The 26474-nt window shown below is 36.3% G+C and overlaps 1 protein-coding gene across 1 annotated transcript in view; it reads right to left on the bottom strand.

Moving 5' to 3' along the window:
- Nucleotides 1-26474, bottom strand: part of CCSER1 (coiled-coil serine rich protein 1) — a 538501-nt gene that overhangs the window by 268308 nt on the left and 243719 nt on the right. The window contains exon 7 of the mRNA XM_041424489.1: nucleotides 3872-3955. Coding sequence (XP_041280423.1) covers nucleotides 3872-3955 — 84 coding nt within the window. The remainder of the gene's footprint in view (nucleotides 1-3871; nucleotides 3956-26474) is intronic.

Genomic DNA, 26474 nt, shown 5'->3' with positions numbered 1-26474 from the left:
AAGAAATAAAAATAGCTCTGCTATGTTTTGTTGAGCTAACTCCAAAGTATCTATCCTGAAAGCAGTACTTCTACAGCTTGAGGTAAAGCCCACTTAGGTGGCACTGTACCTCGCTATTCCATAAATGCAGAAAGCCTAACATTTGATAAAGTGCCACCTCCCTGGCAGAAAAGTATTCCCAACAGCTAGGCTATAAGGGGGATTAATTTCCTGACCTAACTTTGCCTCAGAATCCACTCCAACTGCCTCACTACATTTTTCATTCTGGTGGCACAACACACGACTTAAGTCACACAGGGAATCAAGGTTGAAAGGATAATGGTGTTAACTCTCATTTTTCAGCGTGAATGTTGCTGTACCAATGACAGCAATAGAATAAATGTTACTGTAAACAGCAGTCAGTTATTTTTGCCAATATAGCATGAAAATATTTTCTGCTTAAAGTCATTCTAAGTGCTCACACTGCAGTGGAAAAAGATCAATCTGGGAAAATCTATGGAAAGATGCAGTTGCAAGCAGGCCTAGGTATGAGAGAGCTGAGGTTTCAAACATCTTCATGCCAATGAAAACTATAATGTTTATTTATTTTGGTTATTTTAGGGGGAAAAAGAGAAGAAAAGAGAAAAGAAGAGCATGCACGCTGCAGAATGGATATGCTTAATTTGATTTCCTGGATAATATTTTCACAAATGAGTACAGTTTTGAGAAAAGTGGTGGTTTCAACCCAAATTTTCAATTCCTGCTGAGGTTTACCATGTCCAGGTAGCTTTGGAGCAGGTTTGCTTACCTGAGATTTCCGAAACAGGCATTTTTCAGGACATAATGGAATCATGGAGGAATTAATTCTACTTCCCTACCTATCTATCTTTATTTCTCCAAAGACAGACACACTTCTGGGGACAAAGGGAGTCAATATAAAATAATCACTAAAAAAGCGAACTAACAATAAATCTGCAAGAGACTATTCTATGTTCTTCTTTGTTTATTAGGAGGTAGGTGATGGCTCCTTGTATTTTATCCTTTCTACCTGGGTATTGTAGCTGAGCATCTAAACTCCTATTTTCATTTCCCTAGTATTTAGCCTTTTCCCCCTTGAAAAGCTATTTAACAATTGCAAGTTCTGAAGTTTCATCAGCTTACACTCCATTGACATTTTCCTCAGTTCAGCTCAAAGTTTCCTTCATACTGCACTCAAATGAGGTAGAAATGCTTTTTTAAAAGTATTGAAAAATTAGGGAAAAAAATCAGAGGGGAAAACTACTAAAAAAGTCTAGCAAACCTAGAGGAAAGCAAAAAGCAAAAGCTCCCCCACAGCCAGAATTTACCTGAAGTTCACTTTGGGTTAGTTGAATAGTTTTGCAGTAAAACCAACTAAGCAAGGGTTTTACATCTACATGCTGACATTCAGCTTGAATGCTCGAAGTACAGATGTTCATGTACTTCTCAAAAAGCACAAAACTGACTCCTACTCAAAGAAATTTCTATGTGCTATTTCTGAATTAGCATCAGGATGCCATGCTTTCAAGACAGGCAAGTTGCATTTACAATTTAATATTTCCATATTCAGAGTGACAAATGGAACATGGGCTGCCCCAAGACACAAGAACAAAAGCTTTCGTTTTCTATTAAGTTCTGTGTCAACAATAAATTGCACCTATGTAAAAATATGTGCAGTTTCATTAGCCAAAAATGACTGCTCTCAACTTTTCTAAACATTCATGTTCCAAATGTTTACAGACTCACAAACATGTAGGTAAATGCAGCATTTGCAGAATATTAAAGCACGTTTCACATCAATTTTTGGTGAGTTTTATGCAAGTTAGGAAAACATTAGAATTTCCTGGAAATCATTACAAATTTAATTAATTTTTAACAGCTCTGAAAGACAGCTTACTTTCCCTCAAGAGCACACTGAAAAAAGTTTCTAAGAGTGTCTCATACAATCAGAAGGCAACTTTATCAAATGCCATGGTGGCAGCACCCAGGGCAGCTCCAGAAAAAGGGCACTGGATGTGCAGTATTGCAGAAGATGCAGTAGAGATTTAAAAAGTACACCTATGACTGTACTTAGACAACTCAAAACAACAACAACAACACACCAAAACCCCCCAAAACACAACCAAACAAAAAAAAAAAACCACCCCCACAACTGCACCACAAAAAACAAACACTTCCTTTGCTATTGTGTTCCCACTCTTTTTTTTTAGATTTCATAAACTAAAATAGTTTCTGTCATCTTCACCTCCCAACCTGGCTTTAGTCAGTTCCATCAGGAGTAAATCAGATCTTCTGAGTCCTTTCAAAGCTTAATTTCAAACAACTAAACATGGTCTGAAGAATCCCATATGCATTCCTTTACAAGTCTTAGAGTGTCAAAACTGAAGGCAATTAATCATGGATTAAATCCATGACACGTTCAATCATACAGAAATCCTTATTTCAAGGCCCTAGCAAGTTGTACTTTTTTCTATTATGACAGTTCCCTGTGGGAACATTTTATCTTCAAATGATGTATACACAGGTGAATTTTGAGAAGAGTTAACAGCAAATGAGCTACAGCACCCTCTATTACTACAGGGTAATTTTACATGATTTACAAAATTGTCCACCAGTTAAATAACACATGTTCTGAACTAGACTGATATAAAATTAACGCTCCAGGACTGTGGAGAAGTTTGATGCACCCTATGTCCCATTTTGTCATTTAATTTTAGATAATAATTACACAATACATCATTTCTTAATGTAGCCAAATACAAAACAAAGAAAATTGATGATGTGTATTTATTTTGCAGATGTTAATATAGCAAAGAAATCTTTCACTTTTGGGCAGGATTACATTTTTCCCATGCAACTTGAAACTCAAGTTATTTAGTATAAAAGTGTACTCCTACTTCTAGTGAGTATAAAAAAATGCAGCAATAGCTAGACCAGAATTAATTCTGTTCCAGTTCTGAGTTAGGCAGGGGAGGCACAAAAATTCCCTGAGGTAGATCAGCAAATTAACATCTAATTAGGGAAACAATCCCTTGTCCCAAAGGGTGCTTAGACAAAATCTTAGGCCCCAGTAAAGCTGCAGCTTTCAGGGAAGAAATGTATGTGCTCAATGTCCTCCTGAAGGTGGTGACCCTACAGGATTTCCCTGCTGTGAGAGAGGAGGTGGAAACTCCCTCTCCTTTATTTGAAAATACTGAAGACATCCATGCTTTAACCACAATCCATCAAAAAATGAATCTTACAGTTCTGTTACCACAGCCTTAGCAAAATAATAAAATGCATTTTCACGCGTTTAGGTTTCTTTTTTTAATTGTTGAATCATGTATTTTGCTTCAGTCACTGGAATGTATTTTGTCAATCCTTAAAGCAGTAGTAGCCAAGCATTAGTAGCTCATATGCTAAGTAAAGGTTCCGCAAGTGTAAGAATATCTATTATTTTATGCAACGACATCTATTATGGAGAAAAAACCCTTATTTCCTTTTCTACTGAAGAATCTCATAGATGTCAAAAGCAGCTCATGGGTGAAGTACTGGCAATTTATCAGGCATGTGCATGGCTCTTCAAGATTTCTGGCATATGCATACAGTGCTGTGCTTATCTGCCTCTGATCAGACAACTGTCAACACAATGTCTTCAAAGAAACTTTTACAAGCAATGAACCTAGACAGTAGCAACTTCAGAGGCTGACAACTCCCTAGAAAAGTACAGTCAGTGTTATCAGTGTTTTATCTGCGTGATTAACATAGCCTTAGGCTAGTGATTCTGTAGCAGGTGTGAAATTGTATTTCTCTAATATCTGGCCTTGGAGTGACATTATCAGGGAAATGAAACCAAAAACACCCAGAAAAACCCGCCATTGCTTCTCCTGCTTACCAGCTCCTCGCGAAGCTGGGCTATGAGTTCGTCTCTCTCTTTCAGCTGCAGCTTCAGCACTGAGCATTCATCTTTTATTCCATCCTAGAAAAACATCAAAAGAGATGTTATAATAGGCTTAACGCTTCTACTTTGCTCATGACAAGAAAAGGCTGTTTCACATAGCGTGAGATAATTACATTCAAATAATGAAACTCCATTTTTCTTTGTCATGTGTGATATTTTCAATAACATTTCCTAAGTTGCTGCATAAAGAAATTAATGTATCCAAAACCATTGCATAGAAATTTGAATAGCTCCCTGCATAGAAGTCCATTTCATTGTTTTCTGAATCTTTCAACTCTTTTTACTGAAGATCCTATCAGGTCATTCCTTTTCATTTGAGAAACAGCTATGAAATGTTGTAATTTTAATGATACAAAACAACATTAGAGAAATATCAATTTAGAGCATTATTGCAGAGCTCTTGATCTTAGAGAGATGAAAAAGACAGCACAACAGACATCCACAGAAAAAGGAAAGCACACTCCCCATCCATCCATCTTTTGTCCCACATCAGCTAAAACAGCCACAGTTCTGGTATTAACTGGGGGAGGAAAGAATATAGTTACCACTTAGTGAAATAATTACTGTAACTCAATCTGACCTGCACAAAAGTGACCTTAATAGCTAAAACTGTACCCAAACCCATGTCCACTTGGCAGGCTGCAAGCTGTCCCCAGGAAATCTCATGAGTTCATGTAAGTCTCAGCATCATATTTGAAACAGAAATATCAAGCTCTGTGTTGTTCTGATAAACATTCCAGAGGAGAAATTCAAATTAATAGACTGAACTGTTGAAAAGTAAAAACCTAGTAAACCAACCAGCCAACTAGCTGGTTATGCAACTGTAACAGAAGAACTCTATTTTTACATCCTTCTAGCATGTAAACACTTAGTTTGGGAAGTTTACTAATTTGGAGTACTATTATTGAAAGAGAAAAAAACCAAACCCCCCCCACAAAAAAAAAAGCTCAACAAAAAACCCAAAGAAACAAAAATATCAAAAAACACAAGCCCTATGACAAGAAAACTTTTGGCAATCTGGTGGCATATTCACAACACTTATTCTGAAAATTAAAAAAAAAAAATGACCTCTAGTTATCAACTATTAGCAGTATAAGAGTGCAGAAATCATTTATATTGTGTAGAGTTCAGAGGTTCTCAAGGTTACAACCAGTGTGATAAACTTGCACTTTGCCACTACTAATGTGTTTGTAAATCCAAATAAACACAGAAATATAGGACAAAAATGTATAGTGTGATCCCATTTTCCTCACATAAATGTAATAATTATAATCTTTCCAAGTAATTTTATTGCTCATCATCTGCTCCAACAGAATTGGAAGAAGAAGCAAGACACAGGTGCATCAATATTGCAAATATTTTAAACAATTGCAAAAGGAAGAGTTACGCCATTTCTGACTGCTTACACACTACTTCAGTACTACTACACATCTTCTGAAAGATCCAAACTTATAAAAAAGCCAGAACTCACACTATACCTGCTAGGGAAAATCTCATGGAAGCCTTCTTTATTATATGCTATTGAAGCATTTTACTATCTACTAGCAGATTGATGTTTAGGCAGATTAGCTGAAAATAAAATTTTAATGCATCCCAGAATACAGCCTGCAGCACTCGATATGATATTAGTGCATATTTAACATTACTGTTAGCAAAAATATCTGCTTCTAAAAAATATGGTTTTAAGTATCAGCAACAATTATTTTATCAAAGCGATGTCTTTATTTACTGAAATGGTTTTAAAAACAATACAGCATTAGCTATGGTACCTCAAATTTTTGTTATATTGTTCTGAGTTCTTTTTGTCAGTGCAGTTTTACACTGTTGCTACTTTTTTAATTTCTCCTTTTTAACTTAGAATAAAATACTACAAAACACAGTGGAAAAAGAAAATCATCAAGGTCCCATAGCCAAGACTGTTACAATAATATCTTCTGGAAAGCATACACAAGCACATACAGCAATGAGGCCTGTAACATCCTGCCGAAACCACAGCAGGAAACATTTTTCCAATGAGCTTTGGCACTAGCTTTTGTCCAAGAGGCAAAGCAGAACTCCTTTGGACTAGTGAGAGCTTGAAGAATGATTCTGCCCCAGAGAGCTTCCAAAGACTTAAAACTCACAGTGCACCTCTCCTGGCAAAAAGCAGTGGAGCTTCCAGCTGGATCTACCTCACGCATGCAAGGAATGGACCCCTCCTGCTCGGCACAGTTCTCCAGGCACTTAACTGCCGCATTCCATGCAACAATTGTCTCATAAAATTTAGACCATAACTATCCTTAGAGCTTGGAGAAAAGCACGGAAGGCTAAGGTTTTTCACTTGCATTGCCTCATTTCAGCAAAACTCTGATTAACCCTTCCAGCGGGACAAGGTGCTTGGAAATCAGTGCCCTGCATTAACAACTCATGCACAGGCCACTGCAGCCTTGTAAAAGAGCACCCATGAAATTTCCAGGATGCTTGAGACTCTTAGGTTTGGACTCTACAATGATTTTGGCTGAGGCAGAGTTAACTTCCTTCACAGCAGCTTGTGTGGCACTGCAGGCTGGCTTTGGTCTGGAAGCAGTGTTGTACACTCGCTGTACAGAGATGATTTTGTTTTAACAAACAGCACTTATACGGTGTCAAGGCCTTTTCTGCTTCTTGTACTGACACTGCAGTGAGGAGAGGGAGGTGGCACAAAGGAGTTGGGAGGGGACACAGCCAAGACAGCCAACTGACCCAAGAAATATTCCATCAAAAATGGCATTGTGCTGGGTATACAAAGCAAGGGAAAGAAAGAGGAAGGAGCGATGGTGCTCATCTTCCCACGTCACCTCGACACACAATAGAACCCCGCTCTCTTGGAGCAGCAGACAGCTGTATGTTGTTGAGTGCAGAGTAGAATTAGGATGTTATAATCTCATTTTGCTGCACAGTATCTGCAAAGGCATCAATTTTCTTCAAATGCAAGAGCGTGAATAAAAGAAAGAAAACGCATTGTCAAGCAGTTGACTGCAAAAAGGTTTGGGCAATTTCAGTGTCCCAGACACCTGTCTGAATGTAGCACTTACAGAATAAAAAGTGTTGTGGAAAAAACTGTTGCCAAAATACTGAATATAGTTCCTCCAGAAAGTAACTAGTGAAAGCTCTGGCTGGAGAAGAGGCTAAGAAAATCCTTTTTTCATGCAAGAACCAGACTATTTCAGTGAAGGATTGCATGAATGATACTAAAGAAATGGCATGTTATGGAAAGGTGTGGAGGGCAGAAAAACTGGTGGAATGCTGTGTTTTTTATTAGTCTGCAGATAAACAGCAATGTGTATCTGATGGTAGGAATTCAGGAATGGATCATCTCTGCTCCTTAGAAGGTCTGAAATGCTTCATTATCTGCTGAGAAACTGTAACACAGGGAAAAGCTGCTGTGGAAAGACCAAAAAATTTTTTGAGGAAAGCTTCTCAAGGTGAATGAGAAATAGCAGACACAGTCTGATGGGAATTTATAGTACAAAAAACAACCAAAAAAAAAGCCCAAACCTCCCAAAAACCCAGTATTGCCTCCGAATGAATTGTCACAGCAACAGATATTAGAGAAGAAATAACTTGAAAAGGATGCGCTGCTTTTAGGAGAGCATGCACTCAATGTATTCTAAATCTACACTACATTTTACTAACCTGGAAAAAAACATTTCCCTCATAAAGCAGGGCTTTCTAAATACACTTTGAATATTCTGGGGCTGTGAGAGTCAGCCTCTTAGCTATCTCCACATTCCAGTAGACACCCGACTCATGTATTCCTGTGTTTAGAAAAATAAGCCAAATTATAGTGTGGGCATGATCACATTTGCAAAATATGTCTCCAGCTTTTTTCAGCCCTTACAATACTTACAGAGTGTAAAAGAACAGACTATCATGTAAGTAGAATTCAGAAGCCAACTAAAATCAATGAAATGTCCACAGATATACAAGTCTGCTAAGTGACATTTACTTTTTCTATTTACTAAACCAATACCCTTTGCCACTTTGATTCCTTATCTTTCTGCAAAATGAGTTTATGCCAATATTTTATCAAGGCTACTAGTCCAGTAAGAACAAGAATGCTATGAAATTATCAGTCCAAATAATTCAATCTAAGCTCTAGGCATGTTTTCATGTATCACTGCAGCTTTGAGGCCATTTAGCAGAGCTTAATAAATTATATATTCTACATATTACATTGTCATTATTATTGTCATTGTTTTTATTAATGCTGTTCATTATTTTACTATGGAAAAAAGGATGAGAATTCTGCTCTCAATTGTAGTAAGCATGTCCACGACTCTGGAAATGCTTGCTAAACAGTCAATGAACACCTCGTTGTTAAAGAGAACTGTTACACAGCATAATCCATAAACAGTACATCTTCAAATTACTTTTATTAAATACAGATAATTAAAAAAAAGTTTTCCAGACTAAATTCCAAGTGTATCTCATAAAAATATAAAAGTAGCTGTGTGCAAAAAGCTATCTATCATTTTCTTCACTTATATCCTGTGATACTTTAAAAAAATCCATGATTCAGGTGCAAGTTCATTATGGAGCTCCTGTTATTACTGCACACATTTACAGTCAGAATATTCTTCAAATTATCGCCTTTTTGCTTATTTTCAGTTGCTAGCTATGACAGCAATTGCTATGTCTCAGTGCCAGTACTTTTCTATTTTAGTTTAATTCTGTTCATTTGGGAAAATGCTAAACATAGTAGCAAATCTGTTTCTCCTCAGATCAGGTCACAAGATGAAAAATTGTGCTGTGTGTGAAGACAGCTGCAGCAGGTTATGCATAAGTGCCAAAAAGAATAATAATTTTAAATTTGAAAACTTACTTTATACCTCTTCATACTTGTGAACACAGAGACATATTGTGCTTACTGTAATCAAAGCGCTATAAACAGATCTAACCAAATATTCTGGAAGATAAATTTACTGCTTTTCCTCTGATACTAAACAGAATATGTTTCTAAAGAAATACCATAAAATTAGAATATGATAAAACTCATTTGATAAATGTGCTGAATTTCAGATGCTAAAAGGATTGTTTACCAACTTAGGGCACTGCAAAAATCAACAATTACTTAGGATATAGTGTCTTAAGAAAATAATCCTGTAACAAACAAAACTAAGAAATATAAAACTGAGTATCAGGTCCGGAAAGGTACCCAAATGCCGCAATAGCTGAAGCTTCCTCTGAGTTATGCAGCAGATCTATGCAGAAAAATTCATAAATTTCTGGATAAATGTCTAGAACATTCAGAAAAAACACAAGGTTTAACATGTATAGTATTAGTACAGTGAACAGCATATAAGTCTAGATAGGGATTGTGGATATCTTCTATGGTTCAGTTTATACCACCTGACATCAGAAAAGCAACAAGTAGTTTTTTGGATCTTACATGAAATTTTCAGAGAAGCACTACTATCTTTCTCCAAACTGAGAGACCATTTGTGTTAACATGTTTTACAAAAGGAAGAGCATCTACCTATTTGAGATTACATGAGTAGACTACTGGATATTACAGACTGTGTTTTCAGTTTTCAGACAGATCATGAGTACTTGCACTGTTTATCATTACTCTTGTTTCAATGAAAGTCCTAAAGATCCTAACATTAGCAAAGAGACCAAGACTGCATTATTTCTTTCACGTGTAAAAACGAAGTCACTGGTCTGGTCCCTGCTGTAAGTACACCTCATGTACACAGTGTGACTTTTCCCTTTCTGTGCTCTCTCTAGCCCTGCTTACAACATCACTTCATATCTGTTGTATCAATCTTTCAATCACACCAAGAGAGAAATTATTTGGCTGACTGCACTTCTTCACATGTGCAAGGCACATTGATTTTGTTCCTTTGGCTCACCTGCTGTTTTGGTGCCGTGCCAGACCAGTTAGTCTTGGCTGGAGTCCCAACACCGCTCCCAAAGAGCATCCCTGCTGACTGCAGGCAATGGTCACACTTAACTCGCCTGCTTCTCATGTCACACTGCCCCCCCAGCTGTTGCTGAAGCCCAGAACACAGGTGAGAGCAAGTCCATGCTCCAGAAATTCCCATTTAAGCATAACACAACAGCTCAGAGCCAACTCCCACGACCATTTAGACCCAGCACATGCAGTCTTACTCCAAGTCATCTTTCCATTAGGAAAAACACAAATAAATAAAATCCTTAATCAGCTTTGTAAACCCTGATCATATGAGAAAAAGACATCATTTTGTAAATCTTCTTTCCACACAGCTCCAGTATTGAAATGACACTTCTAAAGGAACAACTCTCTATTTCATTTCTTGATCAGGAAATCAAATGCATTTAGGGAGCACAGGATCTGATCTTCTTATGATAAATAATGGTGATTAATCCTAAAAAAAGACCTATGCAATACTATAACATATTCTAAGATCAGTTACATGGAGCATGTCAATAAATATTTTACTGGGTGAATTAGGGCAGTTACATCCATTTAAATACTGGAATTCAATTGATATTCAACTGTGAAGGTAACACTCAAAGAGACTATATAGGCTATGCTACTTTGACTTCAGACATTTATGAAAACAAAGCTAAATTAACAACGTTTTCTTCATTGTGAGCCAAATTCCATTAACTCTGAAATACAGATTAAGCAAATTAAGTTGGATTTCCTGTTTAACTCCAGCTGAAATCTTCTCTCTTTCTGAGTGATAATAAAAAGCATTAAGTTAAAAAGTATGAAGCTTGACTAATAAACTGCAGAACATGAAAACTGAATGATTATACCAGGCAAAGCCCAAGATATATCTAACCTACAGAAATCATGAATAGCAGCCACAAGCATAACAAAAGACATGAATGCATTTTTCCCCATATAATCAATCCACCAATTCTCACTTTATGGCCAGAATTCACCTACGCAGTACAATGTTTCCTTTGGTGATATCCCTAAATAAATTCTACATTCATGTAGAGAAAACAAGTGAAACAAAACCCCCTAATAATCCTCTGTTTTTCACCCTGCTGTGGAACAATACCATTGTTCCTGCTTCCTTAAGACAAAGCAGGTGTATTTCCTATTCACCTCCTGTGTGACTTGCATTGTTTCATAAATCCACATGCTTATTGTGTAACTACTTTCATCTCTGTTTGAAGCTAGCAAATATCTTCCTCCTTACATAGGGCATCCTGCATCTCTGAGCAAAATCTTCCTCCACCCTTGGGCTGCGTCGTTCATTTGAACAAGGTAATCAGGATTCTATTTAGAATAAATGCTCAACTCTAAGTCCCTTTTTTTTAAAAAAAAAATCTAGTAAGTACTAAAATAAAGGAGGTCTTTTCAAGGAACTATGCACCATGCCTGGAAGTTCCCTTTCCTCATCTGGAAAAATAGGATTGTTCTTCCCCTTTTTCTCCATTGTGTCTGCTGACATTGAATCTCAACTGTCATCTTTACATCATTTAGTATGATTAAATCTTTCTGCAACATTTCAAACTCCATTTTAATTCTGACTGTTCTGGACCTTCTAGAAGTATAATTCTTCCTTTAATAAATGACTATTTATGTCTTTTGTACTGTACTCCTGATCTGCCATTAATCCAAGAGAAGACTCTCCTACTCATCATATTTCTTAAAAGCCTTTGATGAAGGGTTTTGTTGAAAGGTTTTTGGAAATTGAGTTAACTACACAAAACATCCTTATTCACATGCGTGACTCTTCAAGCAGACTTCTGAGGTCTGATTAAAATCTCAGGAAGCCTGTTCTACTCTTCCCCCCTTTATTATATTCATTCATGCTTCAAGCAAATCTATTTTCCAGAACAGTTTCTACTAATTTAACCAGTAACAAACTCCAATTAAAATAACTTTTTTTTTAAAAACCCAGCAAATAAAAAGCAGTTGTCTATTTCAATCTGGCATTCAGCCACAAAGATCAAAGCAATAGATAACAGGCAAGAGTTAGCAGTTCAACAATTTCTCATATCAGTCTCAGAATGAGTAGCTGGTGCAAGAGATTTTCTAGTCTCTGCTATTCCATTACTATTCTCAGATATCTTAAACTGGCATGTCAAGACTCATTCTTTGGATTAGTAGCCCCAGTGTTGCTGATGCTTCTGCTGATGTGGAAACAAACACCAATTTTTTAATTATACTTTTTATTTTTCTTCAAGATAATCTTACTTACCAAGAGTTCTTCCTTAACGACTTTTTGTTTCAGCATTGGAAATTCTCTGAAAGACCTCACTGCACTTACTAATTTGATGAAAGCCTTCTATCATCAGGGTGGGGTTTTGTTCGTTTGTAATCATATGTTTAGCAGTTTAATATTGTCCTATTAACTCTCATTATCATCAGGGATAAAATATTCATATCCAGTTTTTTTTCTTAATGTCAAATCACCAAAACCTGTTCACACTTTTACAGGCAAACAACCTTATCAATCATGTTAATATACACAGTCTGAGTCATATGAAAGAATATCCTTAAAATCTATAACTTTGTGCAAATATAATTTAATTTACAATTGAAATGCAGGCACTTTTTCATTTGTATGTCAGTTTCTTTCCACCAAGCAGCATGACAAAAAATATTCAGGCCAAAAAAAGTAAAGCAAAAATATCTGCCAACATGCAGCATTTTTGTAGAAGTTTCATTATTGCCATACCAGTAAATGTATTTCTTCATATTCAGAGAAAAATGCCCTAAACAAAACCTCATTTGTCTAAACAGAAGGAGACAAGTCCAAATTGGATCCTGGCTGCCCTGTGAGGAGATCAATAGAAAAATTTCTTCTAGCTCCAACACAGCACAGGCCACTAAGCTCAAATCTCCCCTGAATCCATTGTAGCTTTCTGCTATCAGCTTGTATATGTGACACAATATTTATTATTTTATGCTGAATTCAATATATCAGCTTTAAAATATTCTTTGTCCTGCCTCTTGGAATTACAAGAAAATTTCAGACAGAAGGAAAGGGGAATGTTATGAAATAGTGACCTTGGTTTCCTCGAGTTGTGAGGAAAAATGTGACAAAACAACATCTTGTGCACAAAAAGGACAAAACATGTATTTTTATTTTACCATGTTTTTAAAGCCAAGTCAAGTTTTTCTTTAGGATCTGAATAAAAATATATAAAAATAATTTTAGATTGATGAGGATGATTCAGGGAAGAAAGTAATGAATAAGATTTTAGATCTTCTAAGTGCATTAGAATTAACAGAAGTAATCTTATTAAATGCTCTCAGAGTAAGAAACAGCAGAGATCCAGCCAGCTCTGCCTGAAGTCATGATTATGACAATAATATGTAATTCCAGGGAAGTATTTAGGATCAAATATACAAATGCTTACAGGCATGGATATCGTGTGCAAAGAACAAATCACTTTTCCTTGATGATCTTTGACTACACCAGCCTAACTGATTTATTCCAAAAGGTTCCCTAGATCCACCATGGTGACAAAGAAAATAAGGAAACCCTCCTATTTAGATAAAAGGAAACCCCAGATGTTCTACTGACTCTTTATATCATGAGGGTGTATTGAGAGAACATGACATCCTCTATACTTAATACTTGTAATTTACTACTGCTTAAAGACTTGGACATAGATATCCTATACAATATTACTGACCCTTTAAAGAAAATGTTAGTGAATAGCAAAATGATGCACAGCTGGTGAGCAAATCAGTAAATCATGTTGATAGTTTAGAATACCTTGCTACACTTCACGTAAAATTTACACATATAAAACGTGAAGATTGTTTCCTGCCTTTATTACACTTGCCAAGCACAGCTGGATTTGTTTCTCCACATGAAAAAAAAACAAAAAAAAACTCTATCTCCTCTTTCACGTACAGCCATTTAGTACACTGAGCTCTGACACACAGCGCTTCTTTAGACCCACTGAGTTTTTATCTTCTTATCAGTAGTCAAGAACAGATTCTGAATTACAGTGAACATACTTCACTATAGTGAAGTCAACCAGCTTAACTAGTGTGACTCCCTCCTCTACTGCATATTCAATTACTTACTGACCTTAAATGAAAATGCATTTTTCAGTTGAGAACAAATCTTTGTTCAACCAACAGGACATTTTGCTGCACGTTTATGCAGATATGTCAATCTTTAAATACCTTCCACTTTGCACACATACAGAAAATCAAATTTCTGGACTGACATGGCCATTACAAAAGACAAGACTTGTTTATCATTATGATTTTTTGAGAAAAAGAAACCAAAAAACCAAGGCTTTGTCAAATAACTGAGACAAACATAATTCAGCTATCATAAGATAATTGTCCTATGACAGCATAACTACAGAGATACTGCTAAAATTTAAGTCTCTCAGACAAAACAATACCAACTATAAATGCCTACCCAGTTTCGCCAGTATAGAAAACAGCACAGTCTAAATAATTAGTGCAGCACTCACCAGCATGACAAACATGCTAACACACAACTGCTCTCCCTGGTTCTAAGCTATCATACAAAGAAATGTATCAATGCACTAAGCCAAACTGAGATAAAATTCTGTGTATAAAATAATATAAAAATATGCCAGTGGGATTTGACTTCAGAGCATCGGAATGCTAGAAGAACCAGGTAACACCATCAGTTAGCTGTGATTTGCTATTACTAGACTTAGTATCTGTTACATATGGGGAAAGTTGAGGGGTTAGAATCAAAGAAAAATAAGTGGTTTTTCTAGTTGTATATTTGCATGAATCATCTCTTTCCACTCATAAATCTTACCACTTAATTCTCCAATATTTGTCATTATGAAATTGGATATGAAATAACCTTGCAAGCTCTTCTTTGCTCATTTTGAGAAAACAAAGAAAAATGCCAAGAAACTCGGCCAAAAATGAGCTTGATGTTATTTTCTTTAGGCAGTTTCCCCAGAGAGCCAACTACTAAAAGATTTTTTGCAAGGCATATTTACATGATATGTGTGTGCCACAGAAGCATTAATTATTCTGTCACTTGCAGTGCAATACTAGACCTCGTTAAGGTCCTGCATGATTCTTCCTTCACCACCATTGGACGGATTTAGCTGTTTACCCTTTCCAATTCTGATTATTAAAAAGCATATTCCACTGAAAGCATACCTCTGCTTTCTCCTGTTTCTATGCCAAAAATGGGAAAATAGATGCATTTCAGTTTCCATTTTTTTCCTGGGCATGTGTTCTACCCTATAACTGCCAGAGAAGCTTAGTCAATAGATGTGGTGAGCAAGACTGGATAGATTAATGAGCTCATTATAATTCATTAAAGAGTGATGTGGGGATGACTGCCCACTTTAATTAGCTTTATTACTGTAGGAAATTGTTTCATATGCCAAGCTCATCACCAAGCATGCCTGGAAAACATTAGAGTAGTAATCAGACTTGATACGAGAACCTTTCATTACCCTGTAAGGCTAAAGGCATTTATAATGACAAGGAAAATATTAAGAAGATGGACATGAGAATGGCTAGCATAAAATAATTTATTGTGTCTAATAATTCAGTGATAAACTGCACAATGGTGATTTCAAGTTAAAAAATCAGCGGAACAGCTGTGTTTCCATGGCACACCATGTGTGCTTCCTGTAATCATGACATTAACTGACAGTAATAGATTTAGAAGGTTTAATAGGTCAGGTTTGCTCAGATAATAAATCCTAATGCAAATTAACTATGACTCAAATATTTTAATGAAAATCTTAATTGGTAACTGGATTTTCTTCAGGACTACGTGAGCCTCTTTTCCTAGTCACGCCTCAGATTAGCAAACACATTTCCACACATTTTCTGATAATTCTAAATCGCAGGTAAACAACAGGTAAAAAAATACTTGCACACAAAGATAAAAACATACAGATAAAATTGTAGAAGATATGGAAGGAGAGAAATAGAAAATTAGCATAAGAGTTTTGTTCAGTCTGCAAAAGCCTCACTGAAGAAAGGATTATGTTCTAGGATCTACTTTTTCAATGCTTAAAGGCATTGAACATATTCACAATCAAGGTCTCTCAACATCAATCAAATGCTTTAAGGTGTAATCTCTGTAACCTCAATAATTTATTCCAATCATGACTACCTTATCATTTTAATTACACTCTCTTTTACTCTAAGCAACAATAAATGTTCCTAAACCCTACCTTCCTGATTAGTTTTATTTTGCATAAATTGCTTAGCATTATCAAGTTCTACATCTAATCAAGAGTCTGGCATTTGTTTTAATACAAATTTTAAGGAAATACCTATAAGTACTCCTGTTCTATTCATGGTCAGAGCATGGTCATGAGACTATATATATAATAGTTCATAAGATCAGAGATGACAAATTTTTTTCAATAGCATATCATAATGAAATACGGCAAATTATGGTTGAGCATATTTTTAGTGATAGGAATTCTTTTGTTTTTAAGATAATTTTGGGGTGGTTTTAGAGAGGCATATTGGAAGATACCCCCAGCCACCACTGTAAGGTAATTAAACAATGTGCAATAAAAGTGCTTCCCAGCTCTCAAATATACCATTACATTTTCATGCCTTATGCTGAGCCAGTCCAAACACCCACCACCTCAAAGAAATTCCTTCTTTTCAAATTTTCACAAGCAAAACACCAGTTAGTCTTGAATTTTCTAGTGTAAAAGAACAGGTTGTCTTTCTGACTTCACATCAGAGCAACTGCCCATGGTTATTTTTCTTGTATGAAAATTGATGTCCCTAGAGCCTCATTCCTTAGCAACACTCCCTGCAGAAAGGGACTCCACCAGCTATTGGTTGAGTATGACACTACTGGGACTGACAGGGCAGCAGCATCTGACTCTCAGATAGTTTCAAATTCCTGTTGAAAGTATGTTGCATGTAAGCAACACAAATGGAGGAATAATAAAAACAAACAAAGAAAGCCAACACACAGATGATGTGTTCAGGGATGACTTCTTGACAGTTCTGTGTGTCGTTATCCTAAAGGCAGTTGCTGCTACTGCACTGTGCTCACAGAACTAATGAAATAAGCCTTACAAAAGCCTTCTGACATCGGTCATGGGTGTCGTGGTTGTGATCCTAGAGAAGAGGAAGCTGAACAAAAAGGACTGAAAAAAATCTCAGAATAAAACTGAGGTGTTTATTTTCAATTTCTTGCCATGACCATAACTGAATTCTCTTTTGCTTGTTATGGCTCTCAGACCCCTTAATCCTCTTTATCCTGTATTACACCTGCATAAGGCATAATTAAGGACTTTACAGTTTTCCTAAGACATGCTGGTTTGTAGCCCAGGATTTTATAAAACCAGAAATTTTCCAGACACTTGAGAGTGGGTGAACATAAAATTGAAAGTATTTACCACAGGATTCCTGGGTCTACTTTCAGTCACTGAAACAGAGGGATTTTTTTAGGATCTTATTTTAGGATTGATTAATACTGATTTCCTAACCAGTTAGAAGTTGTGTGCTTCTCCCTCTTGTACATAATCTCTTTGAGGGTCAACAGTATCCTTAGCAACTATACTATGAGTATCTAGTCAACATGTGAACGGGGAAACATTTTATATTTTAACCATACAAAGTAAGGAGAAACATTTTCTGCAGTTTAAGATGTGAAACATTGAAAACAGAAACAGAACAACCCCAGCCAACCATACAACCCCCTTTCACATCCAGGTGGGAGGAACTGAGCTGACTTTGGCAGTCATCTGACAATTGTACATATTTTATTTTTATAAGGCTACACAACCAAACCATTTGCACAACTAATACATAAAATTATTGCAAACCTGTTGTTTAGATGTTTTGAAAAGTACTATGTTGTACACAATAAATACATAATAGGAAAATCATCTGACTATGTGTGAAGAAAATACTTCTTCAGAATACTATCTAAATTTTTCATCAGTATAACCTGTTCATGACAAATAACTTATCCAAATGACATCACCAGTGAGTATAAATCGATATTACAACTCAGTCTTTAGGACTCTCACTTCAAAAATGTACAAGATCTCAGTCATTCATCTTTATTCTTTTTTGTTTTAAAGTACTTACCGTCATATAGTTCATACTCTATGAACATTTTTTAAAAAGTTTGAACCCAAGCGTCAGCCCTATCTAGAAAAAGAAATAATGACGTAGAGACAAAACTAAGGGAAATAATAAAAAATTATCAGCAAAACGAGGATAGAATATTAAAGATCACATGTTTATGTGTTTAAAAAAATAAGCAGGTTCTGCTGATTAACCTGGACCCTGATTTTCTTAGCATATATATATATTGTTTAATAACTGTTAGCATAATCACAGTCCTTCTCATTTAGCTAATAGTGTGTTTTCATGTTTCAAAGTTCTTTGTCTTCTTGCTCAATTCAAATTACACAGAACAATTAACTTATGTCAGAAAGTCAGAAAGAGAAGAAAGTGTTCTTTTCTCCTCAGTTACATTTCTTGATTGGAGATGAAATGAAAACCTGAATGAAATAAGCTGATGGCTTTCTTTGTAGCTGGTGGACAGAGTACTGGTAACCTCTCAGTAAGAGTCTGTGTGCCTTTGTCAATGCTTTAAATATCTGTCATTGAAAGATTCTCAGTCTGACAGAAAAACAAGCAGAATTTAGACCCAACTATTAGTCCTCAGCTGCTGCTATATTTATACACTACTTGTAGTAATTTTGTCCTAGAAAAGTCAAATGCTACCCCTGGAAATATGAAATGGCTGATTTTGCAGTAAAAGAGCAGAAGTTTTTGCTAAAACTAACAGAAAAAAATCATTAAAGTGTGAAATTTGCTGCAGTAATAATACGCATGGTTTCATCTGACTGCCTTCACCCCCACCCCAGGACTTAGATGTGTGAAAATCCTATGACAACAGTAACAGAAATGACTTAGAAAATTACTTCGGTCCTGGAGACTGTCCTTCAGCACCTTTCACAGCAGCGGTTGAGTAGTTTAATTAAGGCTGCAAACTAGAGACAGGGGTGACTTCCATATGTACTATATATGATTAAACATCTGTCCCAGTGAGGCCCTGATCTTGAAAGATGGTACTAAGCACTCTCAATCTTATAGGTTAAATGTCCAAAGAAAATAGTAACATTTACTTTCATTGTTGATTGAATGACTCATTTTCACAGAAAGTTTCCATGCCATTAAAAGGTATCTTCAAAGAAATTTCCTTTATGCTGTACTGAGACATAGCTTTGTTTCTTGTCTGCCATACATAAAACAAGAACTCATGTAAAAGGCTATGAAAACCTTAATACCACGCCTGCGACCTAAAATAAAGAAGGCAGTCACATTCAGTGGGAGGCATGTTCACACCTTGAAGCAAATTGCAAAACATTAGAATACTTACCGCCATTTTAAAAGGCTTAAGCAAAACAGAACCAAGTAAAGGTCATGAACTTAAGTCTGTTGTTGAAAACTTGAGAATTTTCAAGGTTAAACAAGTTTGCCTGTATATTTAACAGAAAAAAATGTAGTATCCAGACCACTGAAGCTGCAGCACAGCCTTTCTTCCATGTAAACAGAGGCAGATCATGCCCAGGTGAATGCTGCTGCAAGCATTACCACCAACAAAACAATTACTTTTGCACAAAATTCACCCTCTGGCTCTTCACCAAAAGGCTCTTGCCACAATATTCATATAATCAGATTCTCATCCTCTATATATCTCCACAGTTTTATGAAGACAGATGTTGATTTGCCCTACATATTTTCCCAACCCATAAGAATAGGCTTAACACTTAATACTAGGTGTTAGGAAAATTAATGGAGCTATGAAAATTAGAAAGCCTGTGTTATACACCTACAGGAGTGAAGAGCAACTTTTTATATCCTGCAGAGAGATGAGTATAGTTTTCAGAAAAATGAAAAACCCAGACTGATTTCACAGACGTGTCAAACAGAATGAAAACCCCAAAGAAGAAATTTTTCATTAAAATGGAGGCATAGATTTTTTTTGATTTAGTGGAAAGAAACACCTTGGTTTATGGTATCATGAAGATCAATCTGGGCAACCCCCATTTTGCTGTCCACAAGAGCAATGTGTGTTCTCTTAGGTATCTTACTGCCCAGCTAAATTATAATTATTTCACTCTCTTCCCTAAAATTTTTAACGTTGTTGGTATGTAGTCAAACCTGTTGACAACATGATGAAATTATTTCACTCTTCATAAACTATGAGATGAATTATTTACTGTTTAACCCTACTTTCAGTGTTCTACTAAACCTCACAACAATGAAAATCCTTTAGCACAGGTACTGATCAGCTATTGCATAATCTTTAAGAGTGCTATTAGCCTTTATAATCCAGTCCATTAAAAGAAAAGCAGTCTATATGCATTAAGTATGAATGACGTCAAAAGGCATAAAACTAGTCACCAAGCCTAAGTAAAATCCTAATCTATTAGAAAAAGAGTTATTTGCTCATCACTTGCTGCACAGGGAGTTTGCTGACTGAATTTATTCTGGCTTTCTCAATGCTAAAATTCAATACACATATATGACACAGCTGAACTAGAAAATTTAAACAAACCAGCTGATTTATAGAGCGAGCAGACTGTTATGCACAATAGAAATTCATGGATTTGGATGCTGATGTGAGGTGTAGAAAACCTGTCCAGTGAGAGGTTCATGAACTGTTGCTAAAGGCTACTTATACATAAATCTCAATCTCAGTCCAGACAGTTTCTTATCCAGAAAACCTGCTGGCTGAAACTGGGATGGGAAAGGATTTATCTTATTTTCAAAGTGATGCTTTGTCCCCTGCTTATCACACCCAGAACACCTGAAAGCCTATTAAATGTCCAGGCTTGTGTATGTGGTGGCAAAAACAAACCCTCCAATCTGTGAGGGGAGGAGCTGTGAAAGAAGGGTAAATGAGTAATGTAATAAAAGAATGGATTAAATAAGATATGGGGAAGAGAAGATTACATGAAAGAACAAATAAGGAAAATCAAGAAAGAAAAATAACCTAGAGGAAGTTAGCAAAAATAATGAAAAAAAAAAGTTGACAGGTTTTGATAACAAAATATGATTAAAATGAAAGATAAACAGAATAAATGCCACAGAAAACCTGATTTTCTTTCCACTCCAATTTACAGTAATCGACAACAGAACAGATTCAGCATGTAAATAGTTTCGTTTTATATATAAGCAGAAACTAATTTTCTTGTACAAGAATCTAAAATAAATGTTTTATGAAATGTCTGAACTTTTGACGTTCTAAGAAAGTAATTTGCTGAAACTTGGTGCAGTATTCATCTTTCATTCTTGCCTCAAAAAGGCATGCAATCCTGCAGAAATCATCTAGAAGAAATAATGACTTAAGGAAGGAAGTCAGGGTTACATGAAAAAATGTCAACTGTTGAAAAATTCTGTGTATTCAATAATTTTTAGAGGCAAACCCATTGAAAAATTGCTGTTCCAGCAGAAAAAGAGACTCAAATCAATGAAAACGGAGTAAAGGATAGAGAGAAGACTTTGATGTTACAGACCATAAGAGACAACATTTTAGAGTTAGGAGAAAACCCACAAAGATCAACTGGACCTTGAGCAGACAGTGCATCTGGACAGGAACATAAACTGAGAATCATTTCCCATCAGGGGAAGCTGAGAATTACAGACAGAAAATAAAGGGCCAAAACAAATGATGCAGCATGAGGAGGATAGGATTCCACATCTCTGGATGCTTGGTGAGAAGTGTGGGGCTTGACAGAAGGGCAAATATGCCTCATTTTCCAGTAGTTTCTTTTTTTTTCTGTTCCCTGAGCAATGCTATGATAATGACATATTATTTTGGTACAATTTTCAGTCTCTGGATTCAGATAAAAGCCAGCTCACACATGGCTGGCAGAGCACTTGATCTCTGCCTCTTCAATTCAACCTGTGTCTTAAAATAGCCACGCACTGGGCTCATTCTCCTCAGACAGAAAGGATGGATCACCAACTCATGCAAGCTTCACTAGTTAAGATTCCATAAATGTTTTATGGCTTCAAATAGTACCTCCTCCAGTATCAACAGAATGGTAATCTCAATGAATGTGATTGAATGGAGGAATGTGTATATCACTACACAGAATTGACAGAAAATCATACAAATTTACTATAGGCTTCATATAATAATCAAAATTAAATACCAGATGGTATTGTTTTTACACTGACAGAAACATTCTCTGTGCTTTATGTCACTATAAAAATCTTTGTGACAGATGATAGAAAATGAGTTAACATATTGATTAGTCCCCCCTTCGCCTTTACAGCAGGGAAAACAATTATAAAAAGGTATCTGGCTTATTTTTAAACACAGAGTGACTGAAAAGCCATCTGACTAATCAGAGGACAGTACCAAGATCCAGAGCCCAAGAAATGAGAAAGAAATTATACCTCATTTTATTCCATTTTTCAGTTTTCCACTGTGAAAGCCAGGATAGTCATTGTCTTACTGTTCACCAACAGTTTTGACATTTTTAAAAGCATAGTACAAAAAAAAATTAACTAAAAATTTGTTCATTACAGAGGTCTTCTAAATGGACCAATAAGTAATTTACATCAGTAACTTGCTGAAGGATAAGTTTAAGAGGCCAAGAGAACTTTGTAAAACTGGTTAATTTATATACAGAGAACAAAACACTCCCACCTACAACAAAAGGCAACACGTTCCTGGTGTGCTCTGTAGGGTTTCATTCAGGCTGCTGGGGAGGATGCTGGGACTGATCTCACAGCATTTATGGAGAGGTCCCACTTAGGCTGCTGAACTCAAATTTCGTTTATCAGAGCTGAGAACCATGACTAGAAAGATCAGCAAGAGCTTGTTGCAGGGAGAGGAGAGCCAGTAAAGGGAATGATGCAGTCCAGAGCACTGCTGCAGGGTGGGAAATGAAAGGGTGCACAGTTATAAAAATGTACAGCAACTAAGAATGGGGTGGGAGAAAACATTAATCCAAGGAATGACTTCCTCCTTCATGAGAGAATTGGCTAAAAAGGGCTATTGCTACTTGGCCCAGAAAGAAATGCAATGAGAATTCAGGTTTCTAAAATAGAAATAACCCCCAACACAGCAAGTGTGAGAGACTCACACTAAAAATGTGGTGACTTTTACAGTAATTAAAAGGATAAGATACGTACCAAGCTATGGAATTTGAGTCCAGTAACACAGGAGAAGTAAGTTTGATTGTTTCAGAATGGATCTGAAAGCCAAGGTGGGGCTTTTAGTTCATAAAGCCCACTGAGTCAGGAAGGCACCCCTTGAGAGAAGGTGAGGAGGATGGATGGACTGAGTCACACTGAAGGTGGAGTGGCTTTCTGTAAACATCTGAGGGAGAATATTACACAGCTCAGATGAAGTACAGCACCATTTCAAAGTGAGGAATGCACTGGGTTACATCCTGCCACAGACAGACATAAAATATGTCAAATAATTTCTAAAATTTACAAGTTTATGATCAGGCATAAAACTTGGATCTTTGATTACTCAAGCTACAGCTCAAGTACGTGTAAAAACACTTTCTAATTCACCTGCTCAATAAAACATTTTAAATTGAAATTAGATTAAAACATATAATTTCAATATGCAATTTCTTCCCAAAAGCGCTAATGCTATGCAATCTCAGCTAATAAAGCTGTAATAAACAGGAACAAACCAGGGAGATGCCAGTGTGCTGTATGTGAACAAATACAACAAAATTCATCTCTTTCTGAAGAGGCCTAGCAAAAATCAGAGTATTTACTTAGTCTACTTAGTCAGAGTTATCTGAGTCTCATCAGGTAACTAATGAAATGAAATTGTGCTCATTTAGACTGTTATTCCAAGCACTTTCTGAATATAATTTTTGGCTTTGAAAATCTTTCAAAATTAATAATAATTTGACAGACTTTCATCTGTTCAACTATATTCTTAAGGTGTGAAACACAAAATTATCTGATAAACTGATAACCCAGTGATCCATTAATCGTGTAACTTTTCACCAAACAAAAAAGCAACATGTATCTTTTTTGAAATATCAGGTTGCAGCTGTATCCCTGTCAGAAAGGTTAAAGATATTTATATCTCAAGTACAGATCAGATAGTCTTGAGACTCATCAAACATTCCTCATGGGATCACAGGTCCGTGCTTTCTTTCAGCAGACGTTCATTACTGAGCACTCACTTGGCAGATGCACAGTATCCAAACTGCCTCATTGCCATGTGATGGCTATTCATCCTCAACATCAACTTTGCTGGAACCATTTCCCTACATCTCAGAGGGCATGACACCACTTCTGCTCTGGTATTTTTAAGCTGTTTGCACAACAGCACTCCCACGTAAAGATATTGGCAGTAAAGGCAGCAGATTATCACGATTCATTTTGAATTTGGTCATGTAACAAAGGAATGATAAATAAATCCTGAGGGCTTTTTTAAAGGAAAGAATTGCTATCACAACACCACTTGAAAACAGAATATTGTAATATTATGAACATGCAAAAGATTTTCAGTTGAATTCTTTGAGTGCTGTTGAATTCTGCATTTACGTATTGAGTTCCAAGAGTCGGGATCATCGCCTGTTCAGTATGGCTGTTTTCTTTTCAAAAAGTACATTTCTAATGACTCATTAATTTTATTTCTCCAGCACTGAAAATACCAGAGATGTGCATTAATGAACCCAAGCACGCATGCAAAGAAATGCACATGCCATTATACCTTCTTTGAAGGAAGTTGTTGCAGGTAGTTATGTTTTGCAAAATATTTATTAATTCAAGGAGTGCAGTATGGTAAAGTGTCTTGAAAGACCACATGCAGAAATGCCACCTTCTAAGCCAGACATCAGAGATATAGAAAGAACATTTTTCTGAAAACTGAAAGATACTTTTGGGAAAACTACTGTAAAAATCAATATATTGACAGAGGCATCCAAGTTATATGGACATTTCTTGCAGCATCTTAAAATTCAGTTGATAAATTTATTAAACAAAAAGTTGAGAGCATTTAGAGATTGTGCTTTCAACAACAGGAAAAATATATGTACTACAGTGAATATTGACTTGAACAAGTTTTCCAAACAGAAGGGAGAGTTTTATGACCTTACTTCTTTAGAAATACATTTGAAGTAATAAAGTAGGTAAGTGCCTTGTATACCACTTTGGATGTATGTTTGGGTGTGTATTTTACAAACAGTGAACAATTTGAAAATTCTATTTTCGGATACCTTTATTTCTCCACATGCTGTGTAAATGAGGCTGAAAGACTTCACTTACATAAATACCTACCATGACAAGAGTAAGCTTTCCTCTGTTCATCAAAGATCACTCAATTAATGTTTTTAACTGATATTAAGCACTTTTGCATATTCAAATGAATCAGTAATGGATTTTACAGTAACTACTAGCAATACTGTGGAAGCAGACCAGCCCTCAAAGATAAAGTCATAAGCTACGTCTAACAGAAACTATTATCAGTTTAATCTTGAACACCATAGATGGGTGCTCTATTTGTAATGTCCAAACATTAAACTTCTGAGCTAAGTTTTGTGGCATACCAGGCACAAACTACTAAAGAAGCATTTCTTTCTGCACAGATGATATTTACCAGTGGCTCTTAAGCAATCTTTAATTTTAGGTAAAAGCAACTCTGAAGAGACTTGCCTTGAATAAACTACTGGGTATTTGAGCGCAAAACACTACTCCTTTTCAGGTCTTATGCTAAGCATAAAACCTAAACAGCTCACATCACTAGGCACTCCTGCAAACTTCAGCTAGAACCAGCCAGTTTTGAGCAACATCATAACTACATCTGAAAGGGCTACATTTAAGAACGAATTTTTCTTTCTTGAAATGACATCATTTATGCTTCGGCTTTTTTGTTTTACTGACACTTAGGGATGGGTAAAGGAGGAGGAAGAACCAAAGAATGAGAAAAACAACTATTTTGTTTACTTCTGACAACCTTGAAACTCCAGCCACAGCTATATTATCATGATTTATTTCAGCACTGAACTGCACACTTGACTCTAAATATCCAATTAATCTCCTTTCTCTCTGCCCCTTTCTCCCCCATGGAAACTCCAATGATGGAAAAGTACATTTTAACATCAGAAAAAAATAAGTGATTTTCATTTGATCAGGCAGAACTATATTTTTCCTAGACATTGCTGATGCATTCTTTTTTGCACAGGCGAAATTTCACAAATCAAATACAATGCTTTCATAAGAGCAAAAGGAAAACGTTTCTGCCGAAGCTTACTCTAAAAGGTCCTGGAAAGGGACACTGAATTCATTAAACTTTCTGAATATGTAAGATGGTTTAAGTAAGATTTTTACCTTCATAGTACAGCAAAAATATTCCAAGCGATTTGAGTGGAACTGCACAAAAAGTCAAGGAGAGATTATTTGGTGTCGCAGCTGAGACAGCCACAATGCACATAGTATTACCATGCCACTGCAGAAGGCTGCAAGCATCTGCCCTTCTTGTCCTTCAGCCCAGCCTTTTATCCCCCTCATGTCCATGCAGTGCCCCTGTGTGCCCTCTGCTCCCTTTGGTGATGGGTCAGTGCCCCTGGGCACTCCATGGCTCATTGCTGTCAGTGCTGCTCACCTGCT

The sequence above is a fragment of the Onychostruthus taczanowskii genome, unplaced genomic scaffold (assembly GCF_017590055.1).
Source record: "Onychostruthus taczanowskii isolate IOZ18803 unplaced genomic scaffold, ASM1759005v1 scaffold82, whole genome shotgun sequence".
Classification (NCBI taxonomy): Eukaryota; Metazoa; Chordata; class Aves; order Passeriformes; family Passeridae; genus Onychostruthus; species Onychostruthus taczanowskii.
This window is presented reverse-complemented; position numbering and strand designations above follow the sequence as displayed.